The sequence below is a fragment of the Pseudophryne corroboree genome, chromosome 3 (assembly GCF_028390025.1).
Source record: "Pseudophryne corroboree isolate aPseCor3 chromosome 3, aPseCor3.hap2, whole genome shotgun sequence".
Classification (NCBI taxonomy): Eukaryota; Metazoa; Chordata; class Amphibia; order Anura; family Myobatrachidae; genus Pseudophryne; species Pseudophryne corroboree.
In genome coordinates this window covers 304,761,834-304,784,905 of record NC_086446.1, presented here as the reverse complement: position 1 = coordinate 304,784,905, position 23,072 = coordinate 304,761,834, and the positions used below count along the sequence as shown (strand labels likewise).

General features: G+C 44.8%; 1 protein-coding gene across 1 annotated transcript; it reads right to left on the bottom strand.

Annotated features, from left to right (window-relative positions):
• Nucleotides 1-1,989: 1,989 nt before the first annotated feature.
• Nucleotides 1,990-22,728, bottom strand: PRELID3B (PRELI domain containing 3B). Its single transcript, XM_063959380.1, has 6 exons — nucleotides 22,523-22,728; nucleotides 18,051-18,219; nucleotides 17,676-17,765; nucleotides 5,179-5,249; nucleotides 4,186-4,288; nucleotides 1,990-3,691 (listed from the first exon to the last, which is right to left on the bottom strand). The coding sequence occupies exons 1-6, from the start codon at nucleotides 22,552-22,554 to the stop codon at nucleotides 3,572-3,574; spliced, it is 585 nt and encodes a 194-aa protein (XP_063815450.1). The 5' UTR covers nucleotides 22,555-22,728; the 3' UTR covers nucleotides 1,990-3,571.
• Nucleotides 22,729-23,072: the final 344 nt, after the last annotated feature.

The following is a 23,072-nucleotide window of genomic DNA, read 5'->3' as shown; positions in this document are numbered from 1 at the left end:
AGTGGCAGCACCACCTATATAATTCAAATATCTGATATAGAATATAACTAGGGGTTTCCTTTGTTCTAATTTGGAACTTTTCTATAATATGCTAGTGCAGTAGTATCCCTTTCCCTGCTAACGTACCACCACATTACAACCCTGTGTCCCTAAAATGGCTTCCTCAGGGGAAGAACTCCCTGCCTCAGACATGTCACACTCGTGCTCACACACACCACAGACACTCTGGGACGTAAAATCTGTCAGAAGGACACAGTTAGGAGCAGCCAGTTCACAACCCCAGCGCCAGTACACAATGTCTGTGAACACAAAATGCCCACTGACACAAGCGATTTTTATAATGTAAATACACTCCGTAAAGCACCAAATTCACTGTGCCCCCCCCTGTTTGCACCCTGATACTTGTATTGAGTAGTGGAGGAGGACCAGCGTCGTCTCTGCAGCTGAGAGAAAATGGCGCTGAGCAGTGTGCTGGCTGACTGAGGAGAAAGCTCCGCACCCGCAATGGCACATTTCCCCTCAGAGATTTTTCACCTAATATTTAAACTGGCGGGGGTAGGGCTGTGCCTTGGCATCTTATGCCCCCTGTTAGCCAGTTTACAAAGTTATTTGGTGCGCATGGCGGCCCCCCCCCCCCAGCGCCCTGCAGTGCCTGCGTATGTATGGGCAGCAATGGCGCGCTGCCCTCCCGCCAGCTGCGCTGTACCTTTAGCCGTCACTATCTTGATTGAAGATTCATCTTCTAACACTCACCTGTCTTCTGGCTCTGTGAGGGGGGGGGGTGACGGCGCGCTGTGGGAGTGAGCATCTAGACACGGCTAGCGTTCAGTACCCTTCAGGAGCTAATGGTGTCCTGTCAGCCAGAAGCAGAGCCATGAAACCCTTTAGGAAGTTGGTTCCTACTTCTGCCCCCTCAGTCCCACGAAGCAGGGAGACTGTTGCCAGCAGTTCTCCCTGAAAATAAAAAAACCTAACATAAGTCTTTTCAGAGAAGCTCAGTAGAGCTCCTCTGGAGTGCATCCAGTCTGCCTGGGCATATTTCTAAAACTGAGGTCTGGAGGAGGGGCATAGAGGGAGGAGCCAGTTCACACCCTTGAAAAGTCTTAAAGGGCTCATGGCTCCTGCGGAACAGTCTATACCCCATGGTCATGAAATGGACCCCAGCATCCTCTAGGACGTATGAGAAATTTAAATAATTGTGCCGTTAAGAACAGAGTAAATCCGAACCCGCTCATCTCTAAAGGGAAGTGCTACAAATAAAACAAGACAGATTGCTCACTAGTTGGGATTCAGTTCTAGACAGATATACATATTAAGACTGGATTATCATCACATTTCAGGATATTTACTGCAGGCAATTGTTTTATTTGAAACATTTGCAAAATGTGAGTGTTTTTGGTTACTGTATGTGTTGTTTTTATGTAGTGTAGCAAATACAATTCAGTACTCCCTTTTAACTTTTAGTTTTCTGTTGGAACCTATATGTGACAGTCAGCTCCTTAATCTGGAATCAGCCCATTGGTTTATACACTAAAGTTGTTTTACTATGGAGGACTGGATCAATACCAGCGCCTTAACTTTTTATCATGGGTTTGCAGCCTATTCCATTCAATAGGATTTGGCACAATCGCTGAGACACTTTGTGCTTTATGCCGCAGAGAGGTCACTTTTTCCTATTCAACTTGGAGGGTAATTCAGATCTGATCGCAGCAGCAAATTTGTTAGTGCACATGGTTTTGCCAAACTGCTAACAAATTTGCTGTTGCGATCAGATCTGAATTAGGCCCTTATTCGGAATAATGATTACCAGCAAAACGGATTCATCCCCACTGCATGGACAACAGATGCACTTCCGTTACACACCATTTTGTGCAGCGGTCACAAAAGGTCTATGTACAGTGACCCTATAAATATGCATCACTGCAATAAATACCATAGCAGGTCTGCCCAGTCTACAGAGCACCTTCCAAATGACGACACAGAGTCTGGTTACATTTCCAGTTTTACTGGTATTTGCTTGTCGAAAAGACATACATTACAAGAACAGCAAGGTGAATATAAAAATAAAATTAGGAGTGCTAGTTTTACAAAACGTTTCATGTAAACCTTATTGTCTGTACAAGTAAGGCCATTGTTACATGTCTCAAACAAGCAATCAGGTTACATTGTTCTTTTCAGGTGTTTTTTTAAACAATACTGTACATCTAGATGACCTCCAGAATGCTAGTGCAGATCTAAACACAATAGAATAGGCAGAGGTGTACCCATGATACACATGGGAATTGTATTTAAGTGATAACCACAGAACCCCATTGTTTTAATCATTTCTAAATGAGTACCGTGCTGATTAGTAGTCCTAATAAATGAAAACTGATGAAATGTGTGGTTAACACACTACAAAAAAATACATTGAAATTTGTGCCTTTTAAATGAAGCTGTAGTGCCAGGACAGCGGCACGAGACATTTTACCCCAGCTCGGATTTCTAAATATATCCTTCAAGTATGTGGCATTATGCAGAAAAAAAATAAAAGGTCACTTTTTACATACTACCTAATGTTTCCCAACATTTTGATAAAGCGCCTAGTACTTAACAACAAGTTTTCAAACCTATGAATATATCCAACATGCCAAGATTTCAGGACTTCCTTAGTCATAGTTCACCAATTAAATACAATTTACTAGCCAAATAAATCTTGTACATTGGCGCAGATTTATTTTTACAGCAGGATTTAATTCTGGTACCTGAAGGATGCGTCATTCAGTATGGGAAACAGGACACAAACACTGCGATGGGTTTACACTTCCCTTTACAGAAGTGCTACAAGCACTGATAGAACCTGCATAAGTTCTAGGTTGAGAAAACCATATTGTATAATGGAACAAAAAAAAAAAAAAAAAAGTTTGGTCATGAACTACATATAAGTTTAGAATTTACCAGCAGCCTACCTCACTAATCAAGAGATCACACACACACCATGATGTCACTAGCTCTAAAAAGTGCCTTAGGGTTGTCACTTATTTCTACTCGATTGATGGTCTTCATAGACTCTTGGGTTGGCAGGTGTACTTTGATTGTGTAGATCACTGGTGTCCCCATAGAACCTGAATGGACATTAGGAGCTTAACCAATAAGTATATGCAACACAGAGACCCATGTCTACACACCCTTCATTTAAAGTTACATATAAGAATGAGTGGACTGTACCATTGGTAAGAAAGACTGCAGATGTTTGATATACAGGAGACAGCAAATCATTGTGGGTTCAATATGGATATTGGTCCAACAGTGGCAATACAGCTACAGGAACATTGAAACTCTCCAATACTGCATTAGCACTAGAAAATGGGTATATTTAGAAGAGGCCATTGTACAGTTATGAACGGTCACCTTACAACCTGGTCCAATTCATTACTTGTTCCCATATTGCTGCCACTTCTCTCCAAGCTTCAATTTGAAAAACCTACTTAAAATAGATACATTCTTAAATAAGAATAAATAGATTAAGTGCGTGGAGAGACGTTGCAGCCTTTCCAGTTCAGGCACCAAATTGAGGATGGGATATTAAAAATCAATCCTCTACGAAGGTAGCAGCTGCCATGGTCGTTCTAATGCCTCCTCTTGTCGTTGCTTTCAGATCCTCTAGTTCTGTATTTAATTTGCCAATGACCCATTCCATGGCATCCCGGCCCTGCAGCATGAGAAGACAAGCATATCTGTAACTGCAAAGTGATCTGTTAGACATTACCCAGAATCCTTGGCTCTGCTGTGTAGCTACATGTTCTGAATTATGTGGCATTAGCAGGGGTAAGTAAATTATTTATGACATTTCAAGCGGAAGCTCTCTATAATGTGCAGTGTGGGGTAAAACATGTGGGGTAATCCAGAAACCATTTCAGCAGTGGTAATTCTGAATACTGTAAGATTAAGGAATAAAACAGTACATTATCCTAAATCCACTGATGCAGTGGAACCTTATTACATAGTGGCCACAGAGTATGTAAATTATTAACATAATCATTGACTGTAAATGCGCTCTGTATATTGTATTTTACATGGCATTCAAGCCATTAGCTAGGATCACTGTAGTATAATATAAATACATTTCCCACCCAACACCAGGAAAACTAGACGACAATATAAGAATAAGTAGGTTAATAAATATAGATTAATGACACCACTTACCTTGCTAGCATTGCTGGATATGGTGTTTGCCATCATTCCTTCTAAATAACTGCTCAGACTGACACCTTTTACAGTTATAATTGCTTCTTGCGTTAGAATAGTTCTAGAAACAGAGGAATCAAGTGGGATTAAAGATAGTAAGAGTAAACATTTAAAATGTACCAGCCATGCAAAAACATTGGAAGTAGACATCTCTTGAGCCAATGCAACTTTCAGTATATTGGGCGATTCAACTGATAGAATTTGCTCCCATCTAAAGTATCCAGGAGCCGTGACCAGCCCCACACTGGTCGCAACAGTCACAATCTCACATCCTAAAGCACGGGGATTAGCAGAGTTAAACGGCTTTCACCGTGTTAAGTGACGAGCATGTAGCAGTCAGGACATGTCGAGCCCCAAAGCTCTACTTTACACAGATTTCTGCTCAGCGCCTCAGGACTAGTTGCTGAAAACAATTGAATTAGCTCCTGAAGGGAGCAAATTCTTTTAAACAATTGAATCGCTCACTATAAATTCAATGGAAATGAGTTGCATTACTGAGACATAAGGCAAATTCTGATGTCACTAGCCCAAACAAGTGGATAGCGTGTTATGGACACAATAGATACACATACACACATTTAATGACAAACAGGTTCAAATAAAACTTAAACCATAACAATGTGACAAAGAGCCACCACATGTACAGACAATTGCATCTATACATGTATAAAATTAGTATAGTTACTTGAGTTTGGTGGAGTGTTTAAATACATCCATAAAAATGAAACATTGGGGCAGATGTATTAACCTGGAGACGGCATAAGGAAATGATAGACCAGTGATAAATGCAAGGTGAAAAAGGCACCAGCCAATCAGCTCCTAACTGTTATTTTATATATTGGAGCCATTAGCCGATGCATTTATCACTGGTTTATCACTTCCTTATGCCTTCTCCAGGTTAATACATCTGCACCATTATCTCAAGCACAGCTCCAGTTTTCCCATACTTACTTGTTGGCATCCTGAGGGTGTGGCTTGTAGACCAGCCTTTCATCCACAGACACCATATTGGTAAATGTGATCTGTATGAAAGGAACAATAAAATAAATGGGTGTTTGAAATACAAAGTAAAACAGATGTGTGATGTCCAAATACTCTCTAGACCAGATTTTGACAGCTCCAGTCATTACACACACATTATATATATATATATATATATATATATATATATATATATATATATATATATATATATATATATATATATATATATATATATATATATATATACACATATATACACACACACACATTCACTTCTCTATTAACTTTTAGACAATGATACAAGCTGAGAACTTCAATGTTTAGAAGTTTTAGTAAATTTATCCCTAAGACTCTATACCATGACAATACACTTACTACCAGCAAGGCTCCTATAACGTATCCAATGAGATAGCCGCTAACTTTAAATAATGGGAGACATAAGTCCAGCATAACTAATTCATGGTTAACAATAGAACACAGAAGTTTTTTTTTTTTTTTTTTTTTAAAGCCACAGGGTTGCTGGTAGCGCACAAGGTACAAAGGCAGATGGAAGTACGTCCTACAGCATTCACTGCACCATGACATAAAAGTCATTCAATCCATGTGATAGACATAGATAAGGCAAGTTAAGCAATGTCACCATAGTCTGTGTACACAGACCTTCCTATTACATACTTTTCAAGGACATTTTTTTTTTTTTTTTTAAACATAGTCTGTGTACAAATCAGTCAACCCATACAGCCAGGACCTTAGAATATGCAGGTAGTGGAAGTCTGAAAGCTGCAAAGTCTGTCACATTACATTCCAATGGTCTGCTATTTTTACTAACTTTAGATACGTTTAGACTGAAGTGTGTGTGGAGCTTTATTAATTAATTACCATCACTTCCAGCTGCTAGTGTCTAGCACAGTTATGAGAGAGTGTCATTTCCACAGACTGGTGTGCTGAGAGAAATCTGCTAATACTGAACTTTATCCAAAATTAATAAGAATGTATTTTGGGACTAATCTGTTACAGATAAGGTGTTGGTGATCTGCAAGCAGTTTGAAAGTAAAAGTATTTTAATATGAAATGTTACATCTCACCCAGGGGCCCAATGTCCATTTCTACATGTGGAGAGTCTCATCACAGGCCTCCAAAACAGCTAGTGCTGATCATTCTCATCTGAGCAAGACTGGGCAATTGTGATGTTAATTAATTAGTTAATTCTATTAATGTGTGCTACTTTGCTCATTAGTAATATGTAAATGATATATCTAGATATAAACACTAAATGGATAAGATAGATATGCACAAGGCCAATTCCAAGGTTTAAGCATTTCTTGCCACTATAGAGGTTTACGATCAACAAGGCTGGTTAGAGAAACAGCACTCGTGTTTGTGATTTTGCTAAACAGTAGCATGATTTTTGCAGATAACCATATAATATTTTGGTATACTTGATTTAGTGCTCACAAGAATAACAAACCAATAACAGGACAGGAAAGATATAAGCACAATATGTGAGCTGTTTTACAGAAGTAATGAATACATTAAGTCAATCAAACATGGGCAACGTATATACCTACATAACTACAAGGAAGGAGGAGGGTGGGGAGTAAGGGGGATCCAGGATTAGGGCAAAGAGGTAGCAAATTAACTCTGATACTTCAACACATGGTGGAGGATAATGTAGTGAAGAGCAATAGCAGAAAGCGAGTTAACCTATCACAGCGCACATGGGTCAATTAAAGTCCATGGGTGAGGGGAGCACCTCAAGGGAGTGCCAAGGAGCCCAGACTTGAGCAAAGAGGACCTCTGTCATGTAGTTAATAGGCGATACGTTCCGTAGTTGCAATGTCATATTTGGGTTTTCATGGCAGTGCAGGATGGAGAAAGATGGATTATTCCAATTACTTGTAATAAGGATTATAGCAAAAATGTGAGATGCCAAAGCATTTGGGGATCTATTCACGAAGCAGTGAAAAGTGTGGAGAAGTGAACCAGTGGAGAAGTTGCCCATGGCAAACAATCAGCATTGGAGTAACATTTATAATTTGCACACTATTCAACTGTACGGAGCAGCTGACTGGATGCCATGGGCAACTTCTCCACAGGCTCACTTCTCCATTCTTTTCACTGCTTCATGAATAGACCCCTTGGAGGTTAAGAGACAGAGTCTCTAGCACCTTAGCCCAGGCAAGAAAAATCCACCGCTGGGGTATATTTACTAAAGTGCATGTTTTTAGAAGTGGATATGTTGGCCAAAGCAAGAATCCGATTGGTTGCTATGTGCAACATCTCCACTTCTATAAACACACACTTTAGTAAATATAGCCTTTAGACAGCTAAAATGCCTGTAATAAATAACTCAATCTTTTGCAGGATTCAAGCCACTTCCCTTTATGACCTGTTGGCTGTGAGTGCTGCCCCAATTGCTCAGGTCATCTTGCCCTTGACAATAATTAAGCACTACAAAGCCCCATTGCTGCTTCCAAATTAGGGGGTAATTCAATTGTTTTGCAGGTGGCGCTAATTGGATGCCCAACGGAGCAATTCAACAGTTACTACGTTTGGGCGCGAGTGCCGCTGGCATTTCTGATAGCAGCCAGGTGGCTAACAAATGTGTGAAAAGTGTAATTTGAAAACCTAAACAGCACTTTTTGCGCAGCTTGTATTTTAGTTGGGTTTAGCCATTTTAAGAAGCTAAATCCAGTTAAGCGCGTTAATTACTGGGCCCCAGGAACAACTGAATTGCTCTGTTGGGTGCCTATTAAATAATGCGGTTATTAAAACAATTAAATATCCCTCTTAAAGACCACACTCATGTATGTTCATATAGGAGTTGGTAAGAAGATGCAAAAATTAGCCCTTGAAGAAAGAGGTGATAACAAAAACTCAGGAATAATATGTAGCTCAACAGAAACAGAGCAGACTTAAAGGTGGCCATACACTTATGCGACTTCTCAGAGGGGAGATGTCGTATACGATCACCCTTGAACTGCCCGGTAGTAGGATCGCATATGATACATCGTATGCAGTCCTTTTGCATATGATGCATCGAATGCGACCCCAGCCAAGGCTGCCGGTACAATATATCTATAGTGCAGTACTTCTGATGAAGGGGTTCCGATCCAATGCTCACGGGACCGTGCATCGGATCAGAGGTAAAACACATGAGATTTGCCGGTTTTTAATCGGCCGGAAACGTTGTAATCGTATGAAATCGGACAAAACCGCACTAGTGTATAGGCACCTTTAGACTTGTGTATAAAGCAGCCGTGATATTCAAAAATTTGGCTGGACATCAAGATGTTGGATCAACTCCTCCTTGGTTCTTATCTATGCCGAGGCTGACTAACCAGGAATGCTGGAACTCCACCATGGTGGACATAATAGACACACGGAACTAAATACAGGTCAAAAAGGGAGCCCTAAAAATTAGAAGTCAAGTCATTAAAATGCAGTAATAGAGAAAATGCCAGTGAGTAAGGGACAATTTAATTAACACCAACAAAACAACTCGTGGCCAACAAGATTTTTTTTTCCTAGCACTCCATCGTATTTCCTGGGTTAGTGCAGCTGATCACAACTGCTCATCACCCACGAATTGAATAGTGTAATATGGATGATTTGGATACCCAGAGATGCCAAGGATTTCTGTACTTCTTGCCTTGATTAAGTGGAGCAACTCCCAACTTAAACTGCTCTAGTAAAAGGAATTCAGTGACATCTATTAGAGCTAAACCAGTGAGGTCATTTGTCTACAGGGGATGACCCTCTGAGTACTCTTTCCACTGCTGTCCTGTATGGTTCACTACGACCCCCAACTGGGAAAGTCTCATGACTCCACTGCTCTCTGCCTATGTGAGAACACAATGTGGTGCGTTCCGTGCACGGTGCCTGCTCTCCCCTACAGCAAATCCAGGTGTCCGTAAAACCTTTGTGATGACCAGATTGCATGTGAGAAAAAATGTGGCAACCATTCATTCTTCCCTGTCTCCAATATTACAGTCAGCAAGACAGGAGGACCAGAAATGTAACTGGCATTGCAGCAGTTGCAAACCCTCTTCACTCCAGGTAGTCAAGGGTTCACATGCCGGATGGGATAAGTGGGTAGTGAACAATGCATTAGGATTGAGCAGTTGACATAGATCTCACCTGCCGCTATGACATGATTGAAAGGGTAGCAGAGGCTGCCACGCAAAATGCCACAGAAAGCAAGAGAAAAAAAATAAAAAAATAAAAAATATACACAAGGCACTGAGAAATGACTGGTCAGCTTTTGTTCAGTGTCCTGCTTGCAAAAGGAGGCATAGAACCCGTGTGTCCCCTACAGAAAATTGGATTCTAATTACCTACCGGTAAATCAGTTTCTCGTAGTCCATAGGGGATACTGGGAATCCATTTAGTACCATGGGGTATAGACGGGTCCACTAGGAGCCATGGACACTAAGAAATGGATAGTGTGCGCTGGCTCCTCCCTTTATGCCCCTCCTACCAGACTCAGTCTAGGATACTGTACAAGGAGATGGACAGATAAGGAAAGTGGTGAAATTACGAACCAGCACACACAGAATAGGAAAGCCATGCTAACCAAACTTGAAACAGGAAAAGCAACAGCTGAACAAACCAGAATACTTAACCAGGTAACAGTGCAGGAAGAACGAAGCACCAGGCGGGCGCCTAGTATCCCCTACTGACTACGAGAAAAGGATTTACCGGTAGGTAATTAAAATCCTATTTTCTCTTACGTCCTAGGGGATACTGGGAATCCATTTAGTACCATGGGGAAGTTCCAAATCTCCCAAATCGGGTGGGAGAGTGCTGAGGTTCCTGCAGAACTGATTGACCAAACTGAAGGTCCTCAGAGGCCAAAGTATCGAACTTGTAAAATAGAAGAGTGGGCCTGTACAGATTTAGGAACCGGCAAGCCTGCCATCGAATAAGCATGCTGGATAGTAAGCCTGATCCAGCGTGCAATTGACTGCTTTGAAGCAGGACACCCAATTTTATTGGGATCAGAGAGAACAAACAGAGAGTCAGATATCCTGTGACGAGCATTTTCACATACATCTTCAAAGCCCTCACAACATCCAAAGACTCTGAAGGAGCAGAGGTGTCCGTAACAACCGGAACCACAATAGGTTGGTTGATGTGAAACGCAGACACCACCTTAGGAAGAAATTGCTGACGAGTTCTGAGATCAGCTCTGTCCTCATGGAAAATTAAGTAGGGGCTATTGTGAGACAACGCCCCTAGCTCCGACACACGTCTTGCTGAAGCTAAGGCCAACAGTGTGACAGTCTTCTACGAAAGGTATTTTACGTCAACCTCCTGTAACAGTTCAAACTAGACCGATTGGAGGAACTGCTGCATCAAATTGAGATCCCAAAGGTGCTGTGGGAGGCACAAAGGGAGGTTGGATGTGCAGAACACCTTTCAAGAACGTCTGGACCTCACAGAGTGAAGCCAATTGTTTCTGAAAGAAAATAGACAAGGACGAAATCTGGACTTTTATGGAGCCCAGACGTAGGCCCACATCCACTCCCGACTGCAGAAAAATCAGGAAACGTCCCAGATGAAATTCCACCGCAGAATATGGTCTGTTCTCACACCAAGAGACATATTTCCTCCAGATACGGTGGTAATGTTTATACGTTACCCCCTTCCTGGCTTGGATCATAGTCGGGATGACCTTGTGTCAGGAATCCCTCTCCTGGCTAGAATCAGCCGTTCAACTTCCATGCCGTTAAACATAGCCGCAGTAAGTCTTGATAGACGAACCGGCCCTGTTGCAGAAGATCCTCGCGAAGAGGTAGAGGCCACGGATCTTCAAGCAGCATATCGAGAAGAGCCGCATAGCAGGCCCTTAATGGCCAGGCCAGAGCAATGAGGATTGCTTGAACCTTTTCCCTTTTTATTCTTTTGAGAGTTCTTGGGATCAGAGGAAGTGGAGGAAACACGTACACCAGTAGGTAGACCCACAGAGTTGCATGTGGGTCCCTCGACCTGGAACAATACCACTTGAGCTTCTTGTTGAGTCGAGAGGTCATCATATCGATTTGTGGATATCCCGACCGACGTGTCAACCACCGGAATACCTCTGGGTGAAGGCTCCACTCCCCCAGTTGCAGGTCGTGTCTGCTGAGGAAGTCTGCTTCCCAGTTGTCTACTCTTGGAATGATGACCGCCGACAACGCCACGGCATGTTTTTCCACCCAGAGTGGAATTCTTGACACTACTGACATTGCTGCTCTGCTTTTCGTTCCGCCCTGTCGGTTTATGTACGTTACCGCCGTTACATTGGAATCAGGCCAGTCAAGTCCAGTCGGACAAAGTAGAAATGAGGCCTGCAGAAGGGCGTTGTAGACAGCCCTAAGTTCCAGGATGTTTATTGGAAGGACGACTTAATGACTTGACAATCTTCCCTGAAACTACACCCCCTGGGTGACTGCTCCTCAACCTCTGAGGCTTGCGTCTGTGGTGAGCAGAATCTAATTTTGAATCCCGAACCTCCTACCCTCGAGAAGGTGAGAAGTCTGTAGCCACCACAGAAGGGAGATCCTGGCTTCTGGCGACAGACGGATCCTCTGGTGCAAGTGAAGATGCAATCCGGACCATTTGTCTAATAGATCTAGTTGGATGGGCCTCGGATGAAACCTTCTGTACTGAAGCACCTCGTAAGAGGCCACCATTTTCCCCAGAAGGTGAATGCACAGATGCACCGAGATCCAGGTTGGCTTCAGGACAGCCCAAACCATTGACTGGATTACCATAGCCTTCTCCAAGGGAAGGAACACTCTGAGACTCTGTGTCCAGTATCATTCCCAGGAAAGGAAGCCTCTGTGTTGGTTCCAGATGAGATTTTGGTAGGTTCAGAATCCACCCGTGATCCAGGAGTAGTCTGGTTGAGAGGCCAATGCTGTCCAACAACCACTCCCTGGACGGTGCCTTTATCAGAAGATCGTCCAGGTACGGAATTATGTTCACTCCCTGTTTGCGGAGTAGAAACATCGGCTCTGCCATCACTTTGGTGAACACTCTCGGTGCCGTGGAGAGACCAAATGGCAGGGCCAACACTGGTAGTGACAGTCCTGCAGTGCAAATCGTAGACAAGTCAGATGAGGCGGCCAGATCGGGATGTGAAGGTACACATCCTTGATATCCAGGGACGCTAGGAATTCCCCCTCCTCCAGACCCGCTCTCAGAGACTCCATCTTGAATTTGAACCTGGGAAGGGACACTACATTGAGTACACACTAGTGAACCCCCTGAGGAAAAGGACCACTGTGCTTTACATGAAACACACTCCTTGCCTGACATACTGTATAGTGACAGCACACACACACACACACAGGAAAAAGTTAAATGCACAATTAACCTACAAAGAGCCCTTCCAGGGACACACAGAGGGAGTATGGAACCAGAACATGGCGCCCTTAACGCTAATGCCAAGCTTAGCAGAGTCGCAGACTAAGTAAATAAGATTTTACTTACCGGTAAATCTATTTCTCGTAGTCCGTAGTGGATGCTGGGGACTCCGTAAGGACCATGGGGATAGACGGGCTCCGCAGGAGACATGGGCACTTTAAGAATTTAGGTTCTGGTGTGCACTGGCTCCTCCCTCTATGCCCCTCCTCCAGACCTCAGTTAGAGAAACTGTGCCCAGAAGAGCTGACAGTACAAGGAAAGGATTTTGGTAATCCAGGGCAAGATTCATACCAGCCACACCAATCACACCGTATAACATGTGCAAACAACCAGTTAACAGTATGACAAACGACAGAGCATCAGGTCAAACCCTGATGCAACCATAACATAACCCTTATTGAAGCAATAACCATATACAAGCATTGCAGAAGAAGTCCGCACTTGGGACGGGCGCCCAGCATCCACTACGGACTACGAGAAAGTAAAATCTTATTTTCTCTAACGTCCTAGTGGATGCTGGGGACTCCGTAAGGACCATGGGGATTATACCAAAGCTCCCAAACGGGCAGGAGAGTGCGGATGACTCTGCAGCACCGATTGAGCAAACACGAGGTCCTCCTCAGCCAGGGTATCAAACTTGTAGAACTTTGCAAAAGTGTTTGAACCTGACCAAGTAGCCGCTCGGCAAAGTTGTAATGCCGAGACCCCTCGGGCAGCCGCCCAAGAAGAGCCCACCTTCCTAGTGGAATTGGCCTTAACTGATTTTGGCAGCGGCAATCCAGCCGCATAATGAGCCTGCTGAATCGTGTTACAGATCCAGCGAGCAATAGTTTGCTTTGAAGCAGGAGCACCAAGCTTGTTGGATGCATACAGGATAAACAACGACTCTGTTTTCCTGACCCTAGCCGTTCTGGCTACATAAACCTTCAAAGCCCTGACCACATCAAGCAACTCTGAATCCTCCAAGTCAGTAGTAGCCACAGGCACCACAATAGGTTGGTTTATATGAAAAGATGAAACCACTTTCGGCAGAAATTGTGGACGGGTCCGCAATTCTGCTCTATCCACATGGAAAACTAGATAGGGGCTTTTATGTGACAAAGCCGCAAACTCTGACAAACGCCTAGCCGAAGCCAAGGCTAATAGCATGACCACCTTCCACGTGAGATATTTCAACTCCACCGTTTTAAGTGGTTCAAACCAGTGGGATTTCAAGAAACTCAACACCACGTTAAGATCCCAAGGTGCCACTGGAGGCACAAAAGGAGGCTGAATATGCAGCACTCCCTTTACAAACGTCTGAACTTCAGGTAGAGAAGCCAACTCCTTTTGAAAGAAAATAGATAGGGCCGAAATCTGGACCTTAATGGAACCCAATTTTAGGCCCAAATTCACTCCGGACTGTAGGAAGTGAAGGAAACGGCCCAGCTGGAATTCCTGGCCTCACACTAAGCAACATATTTTCGCCATATACGGTGATAATGTTGAGCTGTCACGTCCTTCCTAGCCTTTATCAGCGTAGGAATGACCTCATCCGGAATGCCTTTCTCTGCTAGGATCCGGCGTTCAACCGCCATGCCGTCAAACGCAGCCGCGGTAAGTCTTGGAACAGACAGGGCCCCTGTTGCAACAAGTCCTGTCTTAGAGGAAGAGGCCACGGGTCCTCTGTGAGCATTTCTTGCAGATCTGGATACCAAGTCCTTCGTGGCCAATCTGGAACAATGAGGATTGTTCTCACTCTTTTTCTTATTATCCTCAGCACCTTGGGTATGAGAGGAAGAGGAGGAAATACATAGACCGACTGGAACACCCACGGTGTCACCAGGGCGTCCACAGCTATCGCCTGAGGGTCTCTTGACCTGGCGCAATACCTCTGTAGCTTTTTGTTGAGGCGGGATGCCATCATGTCCACCTGTGGCAGTTCCCACCGACTTGTAATCTGTGCGAAGACTTCCTGATGAAGTCCCCACTCTCCCGGGTGGAGGTCGTGTCTGCTGAGGAAGTCTGCTTCCCAGTTGTCCACTCCCGGGATGAACACTGCTGACAGTGCGCTTACGTGATTCTCCGCCCAGCGAAGAATTCTGGTGGCTTCCGCCATCGCCACCCTGCTCCTTGTGCCGCCTTGTCGGTTTACATGAGCCACTGCAGTGATGTTGTCTGACTGAATCAGAACCGGTTGGTCGCGAAGCAGGGTCTCCGCTTGACGTACGGTGTTGTATATGGCCCTTAGTTCCAGGATGTTGATGTGAAGGCAAGTCTCTTGACTTGACCACAGACCTTGAAATTTCTTCCCTGTGTGACTGCCCCCCAACCTCGGAGGCTTGCGTCCGTGGTCACCAGGACCCAGTCCTGAATGCCGAATCTGCGGCCCTGGAGAAGGTGAGCGCTCTGCAGCCACCACAGGAGTGACACCCTGGCCCTGGGGGATAGGGTGATTAACTGATGCATCTGAAGATGTGATCCGGACCACTTGTCCAGTAAGTCCCATTGAAAGGTCCTCGCATGGAACCTGCCGAAGGGAATGGCCTCGTATGATGCCACCATCTTTCCCAGGACTTGAGTGCAGTGATGCACCGACACCTGTTTTGGCTTTAATAGGTTCCTGACCAGTGTCATGAGTTCCTGAGCTTTCTCCATCGGGAGATAAACCCTTTTCTGGTCTGTGTCTAGAATCATGCCCAGGAAAGGCAGACGAGTCGTAGGAACCAACTGCGACTTTGAAATATTCAGAATCCAGCCGTGTTGCCGTAACACTTCCAGAGAAAGTGCGACGCTGTTCAGCAACTGCTCTCTTGATCTCGCTTTTATGAGGAGATCGTCCAAGTACGGGATAATGGTGACCCCTTGCTTCCGCAGGAGTACCATCATTTCCGCCATTACCTTGGTAAATATTCTCGGTGCCGTGGAGAGACCAAACGGCAACGTCTGAAATTGGTAATGACAATCCTGTACCTCAAATCTGAGGTACGCCTGATGAGGTGGATAAATGGGGACATGAAGGTATGCATCCTTTATGTCCAGAGACACCATAAAATCCCCCCCTTCCAGGCTTGCGATGACCGCTCTCAGCGATTCCATCTTGAACTTGAACCTTTTCAGGTATATGTTCAGGGATTTTAAATTCAATATGGGTCTGACCGAACCGTCCGGTTTCGGGACTACAAATATGGTCGAATAATAACCCCTTCCCTGTTGAAGGAGGGGAACCTTGACCACCACCTGTTGAAGATACAATTTGTGAATTGCAGTTAACACTATTTCCCTCTCGTGGGGGGAAGCTGGTAGGGCCTATTTGAGGTATCGGTGAGGGGGCATCTCTTCGAATTCCAGCTTGTATCCCTGAGACACAATTTCTATCGCCCAGGGATCCACCTGGGAAGTGAACCCACTTGTGGCTGAAATTTCGAAGACGTGCTCCCACCGGGCCTAGCTCCGCCTGTGGAGCCCCAGCGTCATGCGGTGGATTTTGTAAAGGCCGGGGAGAACTTCTGTTCCTGGGAACTAGCTGTGTTGTGCAGCTTCTTCTGCCGCCTGTGAAGTCTTCTTTGCTTCTCATACTCACCCGGCTTGTCTTCCGGCTCTGCGAGGGGGACGGCGGCGCGGCTCCGGGACCGGACGGCGAGGGCGATCCCTCTGGAGCTAATGGTGTCCAGTAGCCTAAGAAGCAGGACCTAGAGTCAGAGAATAGGGCTGCTTCTCTCCCCTCAGTCCCACGATGCAGGGAGTCTGTTGCCAGCAGAGCTCCCTGAAAATAAAAAACCTAACAAAATACTTTCTCTCAGCAAACTCAGGAGAGCTCACTGAAAAGCACCCAGCTCGTCTGGGACAGTATCAAACTGAGGTCTGGAGGAGGGGCATAGAGGGAGGAGCCAGTGCACACCAGAATCTAAATTCTTTCTTAAAGTGCCCATGTCTCCTGCGGAGCCCGTCTATCCCCATGGTCCTTACGGAGTCCCCAGCATCCACTAGGACGTTAGAGAAATTAGATTTGGGACTCAGTACTGCGCGTCCCTGTCAGTCAGCGTCTGTGTCAGCTGCAGAGGGAAAATGACGCTGGTGAGCTGCTGTATCCGCTCATAGTGAAGCCCGGCCCCTTCAATGGCACGCGGTCATCCCACACTTTTTTATACTAGCTGTATGTGTCGTGTGCATAAAATGGAGACACTCCTTTTATGGCTATGTTGCCAGTCTGGGTACTGTGTCCGCTGTTCAGCATCTGTCTGTACACAGCGGGAGACGCAGTCCGACCCGTTTAGAAGCCATGCGCCCCCGTACCCTCATGCCACCATAATGGCTGGCGACCCGCTAACTGGGACGCCGGCTTAGTACTCTTCATTCTTCTGGCTCTGTTAGGGGTGGCAGCGTGCTGCGGGAATGTACGCTCGCCGTGGTGGGGCTTGCGAATAGTTCCCTCAGGAGCTAGTGTCCTGTCAGCGGGGAACGGGACCATTAACCCTGAGAGAGGTTGGGCTGTCTCCCTCCCTCCCTCCCCCTCCCCGGCAAGTCCCACGAAGCAGGCAGGCTGGTGCCATCCAATTATGCCTGAAAACAACAAACACAGAAAATATATGCAGAAAACTCTTCAGGAGCTTCCAAAGACGTGACTGGCTCCTTCGGGCACAATTTCTAAACTGAGTCTGGTAGGAGGGGCATAGAGGGAGGAGCCAGCGCACTCTATCAATTTCTTAAAGTGCCCATGGCTCCTAGTGGACCCGTCTATACCCCATGGTACTAAATGGATTCCCAGTATCCCTTAGGACATAAGAGAAAATGGAGATCATTTTTTTTTTTTTTAAACCATGCATCATTCAGAACAGAATATGTTGTTTAAAATGAAATGTCTCTCCTAATATATTCAGTTCTCATTAACTCATTTTCTTTATCATTATGTTTTTTGTTACTGCTAATTTTTTTAGGTCAATTAACTTAGATTCTAAAAGTAAACGCCAATAAAACTGTACTGTGTACACCAGTGACAGCGTGAACGTATTGCCTGGTTACACATCAAGGACATTTTACAGATACATACCAAGGACAAAACGTTTACTCACATTAGAGGATCGGAGTTCCATTGTTTTTGTAACAGGATCTACCACCGAATGTTCCTGAATGTAAGTATTTGTCCTGGATGCTCCTATAAGCTAACAAAAAAAAGAAACAAATTACATTTGGTTTACTTTTAATATTGCAAATGACTCAAAAGAAGGTATGTTAGTAATCTGCTGATAACAGTCTGACACATCCAGATCTCTTTAAATCTCTCCAGGTGAACTACAGAGAGCTAAACTGACACCCACCACTGATCATGTAAGTCTTGTGTGACTGGGGAAGGTCATTCACTGCAAGCACCAGTCACACAGCATTTTCTGATTATGGCTGTAAACCAGGTTAACTCTGCAGTATGTCCCAAGTAAACAGACACTTACTGATTTTACTATAGAAGGCATCCCCCACTCTGTGCTCAGGAGCCGGTCACTGTGCAGCTGGCCGCTAGAGTTTACATGTCTGTCCAGTACATCCACACCGACCACATTTGGATTCATAGGGTTTGGGTACTTCTGCATGGCGGCTGTAGTGACAGTTTCCCATGGGTGGCTGTCATGTAACAGAAAAACAAAGCTTAACTGACAAATTACATACACATTGGGGTTGATTCAATTCAGCGCACTGTTATGTCAGACTACAAGATTTCTTCTAGCACCCATCCTGAGGTGCGAGCAAAAATCCAACAAAACTAGTGCTACAATGCTGTATTGTGCCTTAGTGCAGCGCACACAGCATCGCGACAGGGCACTGAAGTCGGAGAAAGTTCTTGTGACTGAACACCCGGTTTAACACGTACCAATAAAAGAAAAAGAAAAAAAATTATGAGAGAAGAGGACACAGCACAGTCCATATATTACTATCTTACATAATATTTGTCATTTTTGCAACATTCTGCAAAATAAACCTGAATAATTAAAGCAACGTTGGGATGGCAAACCCTGTGAACCTGGTAAAGCAGATCTATAACATTTCGTGAATCCTTTCTATTGATGTGAATAGATGCACATCTCTCACAGCTTAAAATACAGCTCCTCTGATTTCACCTCCTGGCTCCTGATGTTATTTTGTCCATAACACAAAAGTAGCCTATAAAGATTGACCACAACCTCCTAAAATACAGTACATGCAATATGTGGATATCCCAGGCTACACAGTATGAGAGACATAAAACTGCATGTCTACAGCAAACCTTAAAGGCCACAAAATGTGTGGAAATGTAATGTCCTTTAAGATAAAGTCACAAGGGGAGACTGTATGAGGTCCCAATGGTCTTCTTCTCCCACTACCTGGATGTATGCTATTAGGCAACAATAAGGTTAGAAGAACTAAGCTGGAGTCACAGTGCTTTAGGCAAGGGTGAGAATACACAGACACCAATAAGGACAGATTTCATCTCAAACAGGTTCCAGTAAAACAGACTTAACAGCTTTTATATGTGATGAGAAATACAACCAATTATTATTACTACATTTACAGATAAGTCTTTTTTGCAACTTTACTCTTTTCCAGGGAGAGACATCTCACCAGGTCAGGAGAGAGAGATCTGAAAAGGACAAAGAATGCAGCGCTATAAACTGGAATTAAATGAGTATGTACATAGGTACCTTGATGAAGCTGTTGACACAGCGAAACACGTCGGTTTTGAGAAGCCCACATCATTTTCCAATTGAAGTCCTGGAACAACGCCTAGAAGTCCACCATTTACGAAAACAGGGATACACTGCTGTCCTTTAAGGAGTACAAGACCAAGCTTCTACAAGGATTCTGATGCCCAGATCCAAGCTCTAAAGGTCCGTACAATCGACTCCACAAGGACTACCTATTCAGTGTTTCATGCACCCCTGGGACTGTGGCTAAAAATTTCCATGGACTTCCTATAAAGGATCATGTGAGGCTCCTATATATGATATCATCTAATTGTCATTTGCTGTGCCGAGTCTGCCCATAGATTTAGGTCAACATACTTTTTATAGCATTCATTGTGTGTTATTATATAAGTACTCATGAGATAATGTACTATATATATTTTTTTTTTATTAAATTTTACACTCATTTAATTCTAGTTTATAGCGCTGCATTCTTTGTCCTTTTCATTGTTTTTGCAAGAGGGTGACTGCCTCTATATAGCAGCTGCTTTAGGTCAAACACCTCAATTTGTAAGCGCCGGACTAATTACGTTGGTAATTTTCTCTCCAGGAGAGAGAGGTATTTGACGGTCACCCATGTCCCCTATTGTCAGAGATGCTACATTCTGAAACTAAATTACTAAACGTGTTTCATATGAAAAACTCTAATGGGCCCTACAGACATGCCGATCCGCCACCGAGGTGCCCGACGGCCGATACGGCCGACCCGGCGGCGGGGGGGCAGTGAAGTTTCTTCACTCCCCCGTCACGCGGCTCCATTGAAGTGCAGGCAAATATGGACAAGATCGTCCATATTGGCCTGCATGCACAGCCGAAGGGGGACCAGCGATGAACGAGCGCGGGGCCGCGCATCGTTCATCGCTGGAGCCTCCACACTGAAAGATATGAACGAGTTCTCGTTCATTTATGAACGAGATCGTTCATAATCTTTCAAACAAATCGGCATGTGTGTAGGGCCTATAAGGCAATGACAGTAAGTCACACAAAGATCTAAAAGCTGGCAAATTCCAGAGTCTCAGCCCTGATAAAGAGCAGGGTCAGGTACCTGTTTGCATCCAAACCCACCAAAATCCCAGGTTGATACACAAAAACCATCTGGGACTTTCAAGTGCTGTACTACAACTCCCAAATCCCCCCACAGCACCCAGCATCTTGGAACAGTCATTATTAGTAATTTAAACAGGAAGCCTAATTAGACGATGTTGAAAATGAATGACATTATCTCCATTGTCATATAAACAAAGTTCACATTGTGAGACTCCACTATGGATTATATTGTTATAGATTGTATTATCTTCTAATATGTAAAACTCATAAATATCACTACACTATTAACCCCTTCAGTGGCAGATTTTTCGAATTTTGTCATACCTCCCAGGGAAGGTTTTTAATTTCATGCGCGTTGCCAGGGGTTTTACGTGTTGTGTCATGCTTTTTGCCAAGGGTTTTATACTCTGGGATCCATGCTTGTTGCCACGGGGAATGCTCGTTGCCTAGAGAATGCTTGTTGCCTAGGGGTAGCTAGGGATGGCCACCGATCATCGATGACTCAAAATCATTGATGGTCTATGACCGATATTGAATACTTTTACCATCGATGGGGGAGAATCAGGTGGTTTCCCACCATCGATGGTTCAGTGCTACAGATTTTGTTTTTTCAAAAATTGTCAGGGCATGGGGCTTAGCTCCGCCCCCTGACAACCACCAAGCCATGCCCCCTGGTCCGCCTGCATGTGTACTGTAAAAAGGGGATAACCATCGATGAGTAAAACCATCGATGGATCCATTCCTGATGGTTTTACATCATCGAGGTTATCCATCGATGGTGACAATAGATGGTTAACCCACTGATGGCCATCCCCCGGGGCAGCATGTGATGTCTGCTTTGTTACACGCTGGGGTCGATTCAATTCACTGACAGTTGAATATCGCCGGGAATTAGCTCCCGGCACTATTCAATACAGTAACAAGTGACCCTCAGTTGTTGGGAATTCTTCTCATATCCCCCGGGGTGAGAGAAGAAATCCGACAAAAGTGCTACCGCGTGGCCGGCGCGAGGCTGATTCTGTCGGGAATCAGCATCGCGGTGGGAAGTTAAGTCGGAGAATGCCCGCTCTCCCGACAATTCAACCTGTTAAGTCCGGGAGAACGGGCCTTCGCCGACTTAACTTGAGCTGAATTGAATCGTGACAGGAGCTAACTCCAGGCGCTATTCAATTGTCAGTGAATTGAATCGCACCTTTATGATCGCCTTATATAACTGTACGCTTATTAAGCAGCTACCACTCTACACCACCTAAGAATCAGAAGCAGTCACCAAATAGTATTAACAAAGAAGGCAGTGGAAATGATGAAGGCATTTAACATTCTGAGAAAGAATGTTATGTGCAGTTGGTCAGTAATAGCTAATTGCCATGGGTAATCTTTCACTCCTGGTACACATACAGTATATAGGGCCTGTTACCAACTGTGTGGCTGCTGTCCCATGTCACAGAGGAATGAAGAGGTCAGCCAGGCACGCTGTGAATGAGGGCTGCAGATTGGAGCAGAGTAACGGGATATACAGTCCAGCTGAACCTTTTTGGCAGGTACAGTACTTTTTTTTTATTTTTTTATGGCCTGTACAGATTTTTGGCTCTCCAAACTTCCATTGAAAGGGTACAAAAATTGGCGTAGCCACGCCCACTTGACCAGTGGTCACGCCTCTTTCTTAATTTGTACCGATTGTTCTGTGTAAAATGTTGGGAGGGTATGCCGGGAATGTCTTCCCCCTCACTCTGCAATTATATTATGCAACAGTAACACAGACATAATACTGAAGCTAGACTCCAGGGAGCAGGCTTGTTACACAGGGGCATACACTGTACACATAGAGGTTGGCAAGCACCAAACGTTACTAAGGTGGCATGTGGGACTAGAAGTCCAAGCATTTTCCGCACCGCAGACCACGGTAAATGCAGCCGCAGTGGTACTAGAAATACTAGCGTACCCAGTACCCCTGGCCTCTATAAGGCAATATACTGCTCCCTAAGGACTAGTAGGCCACATTACATATAAGACACTAGAGACAGTCAAGGCTCTCGCTACGCATGCCGGGAAACGTCGTCTCAGCCGCCGATCCCCCCAGAATGATGTACTAACCGCAGAGCGGACCCCTCATATGCGACCCGCCCTCCCCCTTCCCCCACACTCTCTCCAGCACTCACTCAAACACGTGCTCCGAGGTATAGATCTTCATTGTACCGACGTCCGATGGCAACGATCAAGTGACACAGTCACAGGGCAGCCGGCTCCTTCCGAAGCAGTGGGGTGGGTTACGCAGACACCAATCAGCAGCCTAGGCGTCACTACCTGCGTCTAAGTGACGCTGCACGCAGCCCCGCCCCCTGACCCGGCATTGTTAGTGCAGGACGCGACCTTCATGTCACAGTCACATTGCCACGGGACGTCGCCCAGCTGCGCATGTCGTCATCTTCCCTCAGCTCAGCCAGGCGGGTAGTAATTATGGCAGCTAGTATAGCAAGTTAGGGAAGAGTCACTGTATCACAGTAGTGAGAACTGCATGCAGGGCAACGTGCGGGGAAAGAACACCTACGGTTGTACCTAGCTTAGCGTGTTGCAGTAATTAAAAACGTCAATCTCCCACAAAAAACAGGCGCTGATAAACCAAATTGTTACCTGATTTATTAATCCGCTCACTGATAATTACACCTGTATTAACCTGATTGAGACTGTGGAAACTCAACGTTACTTGAA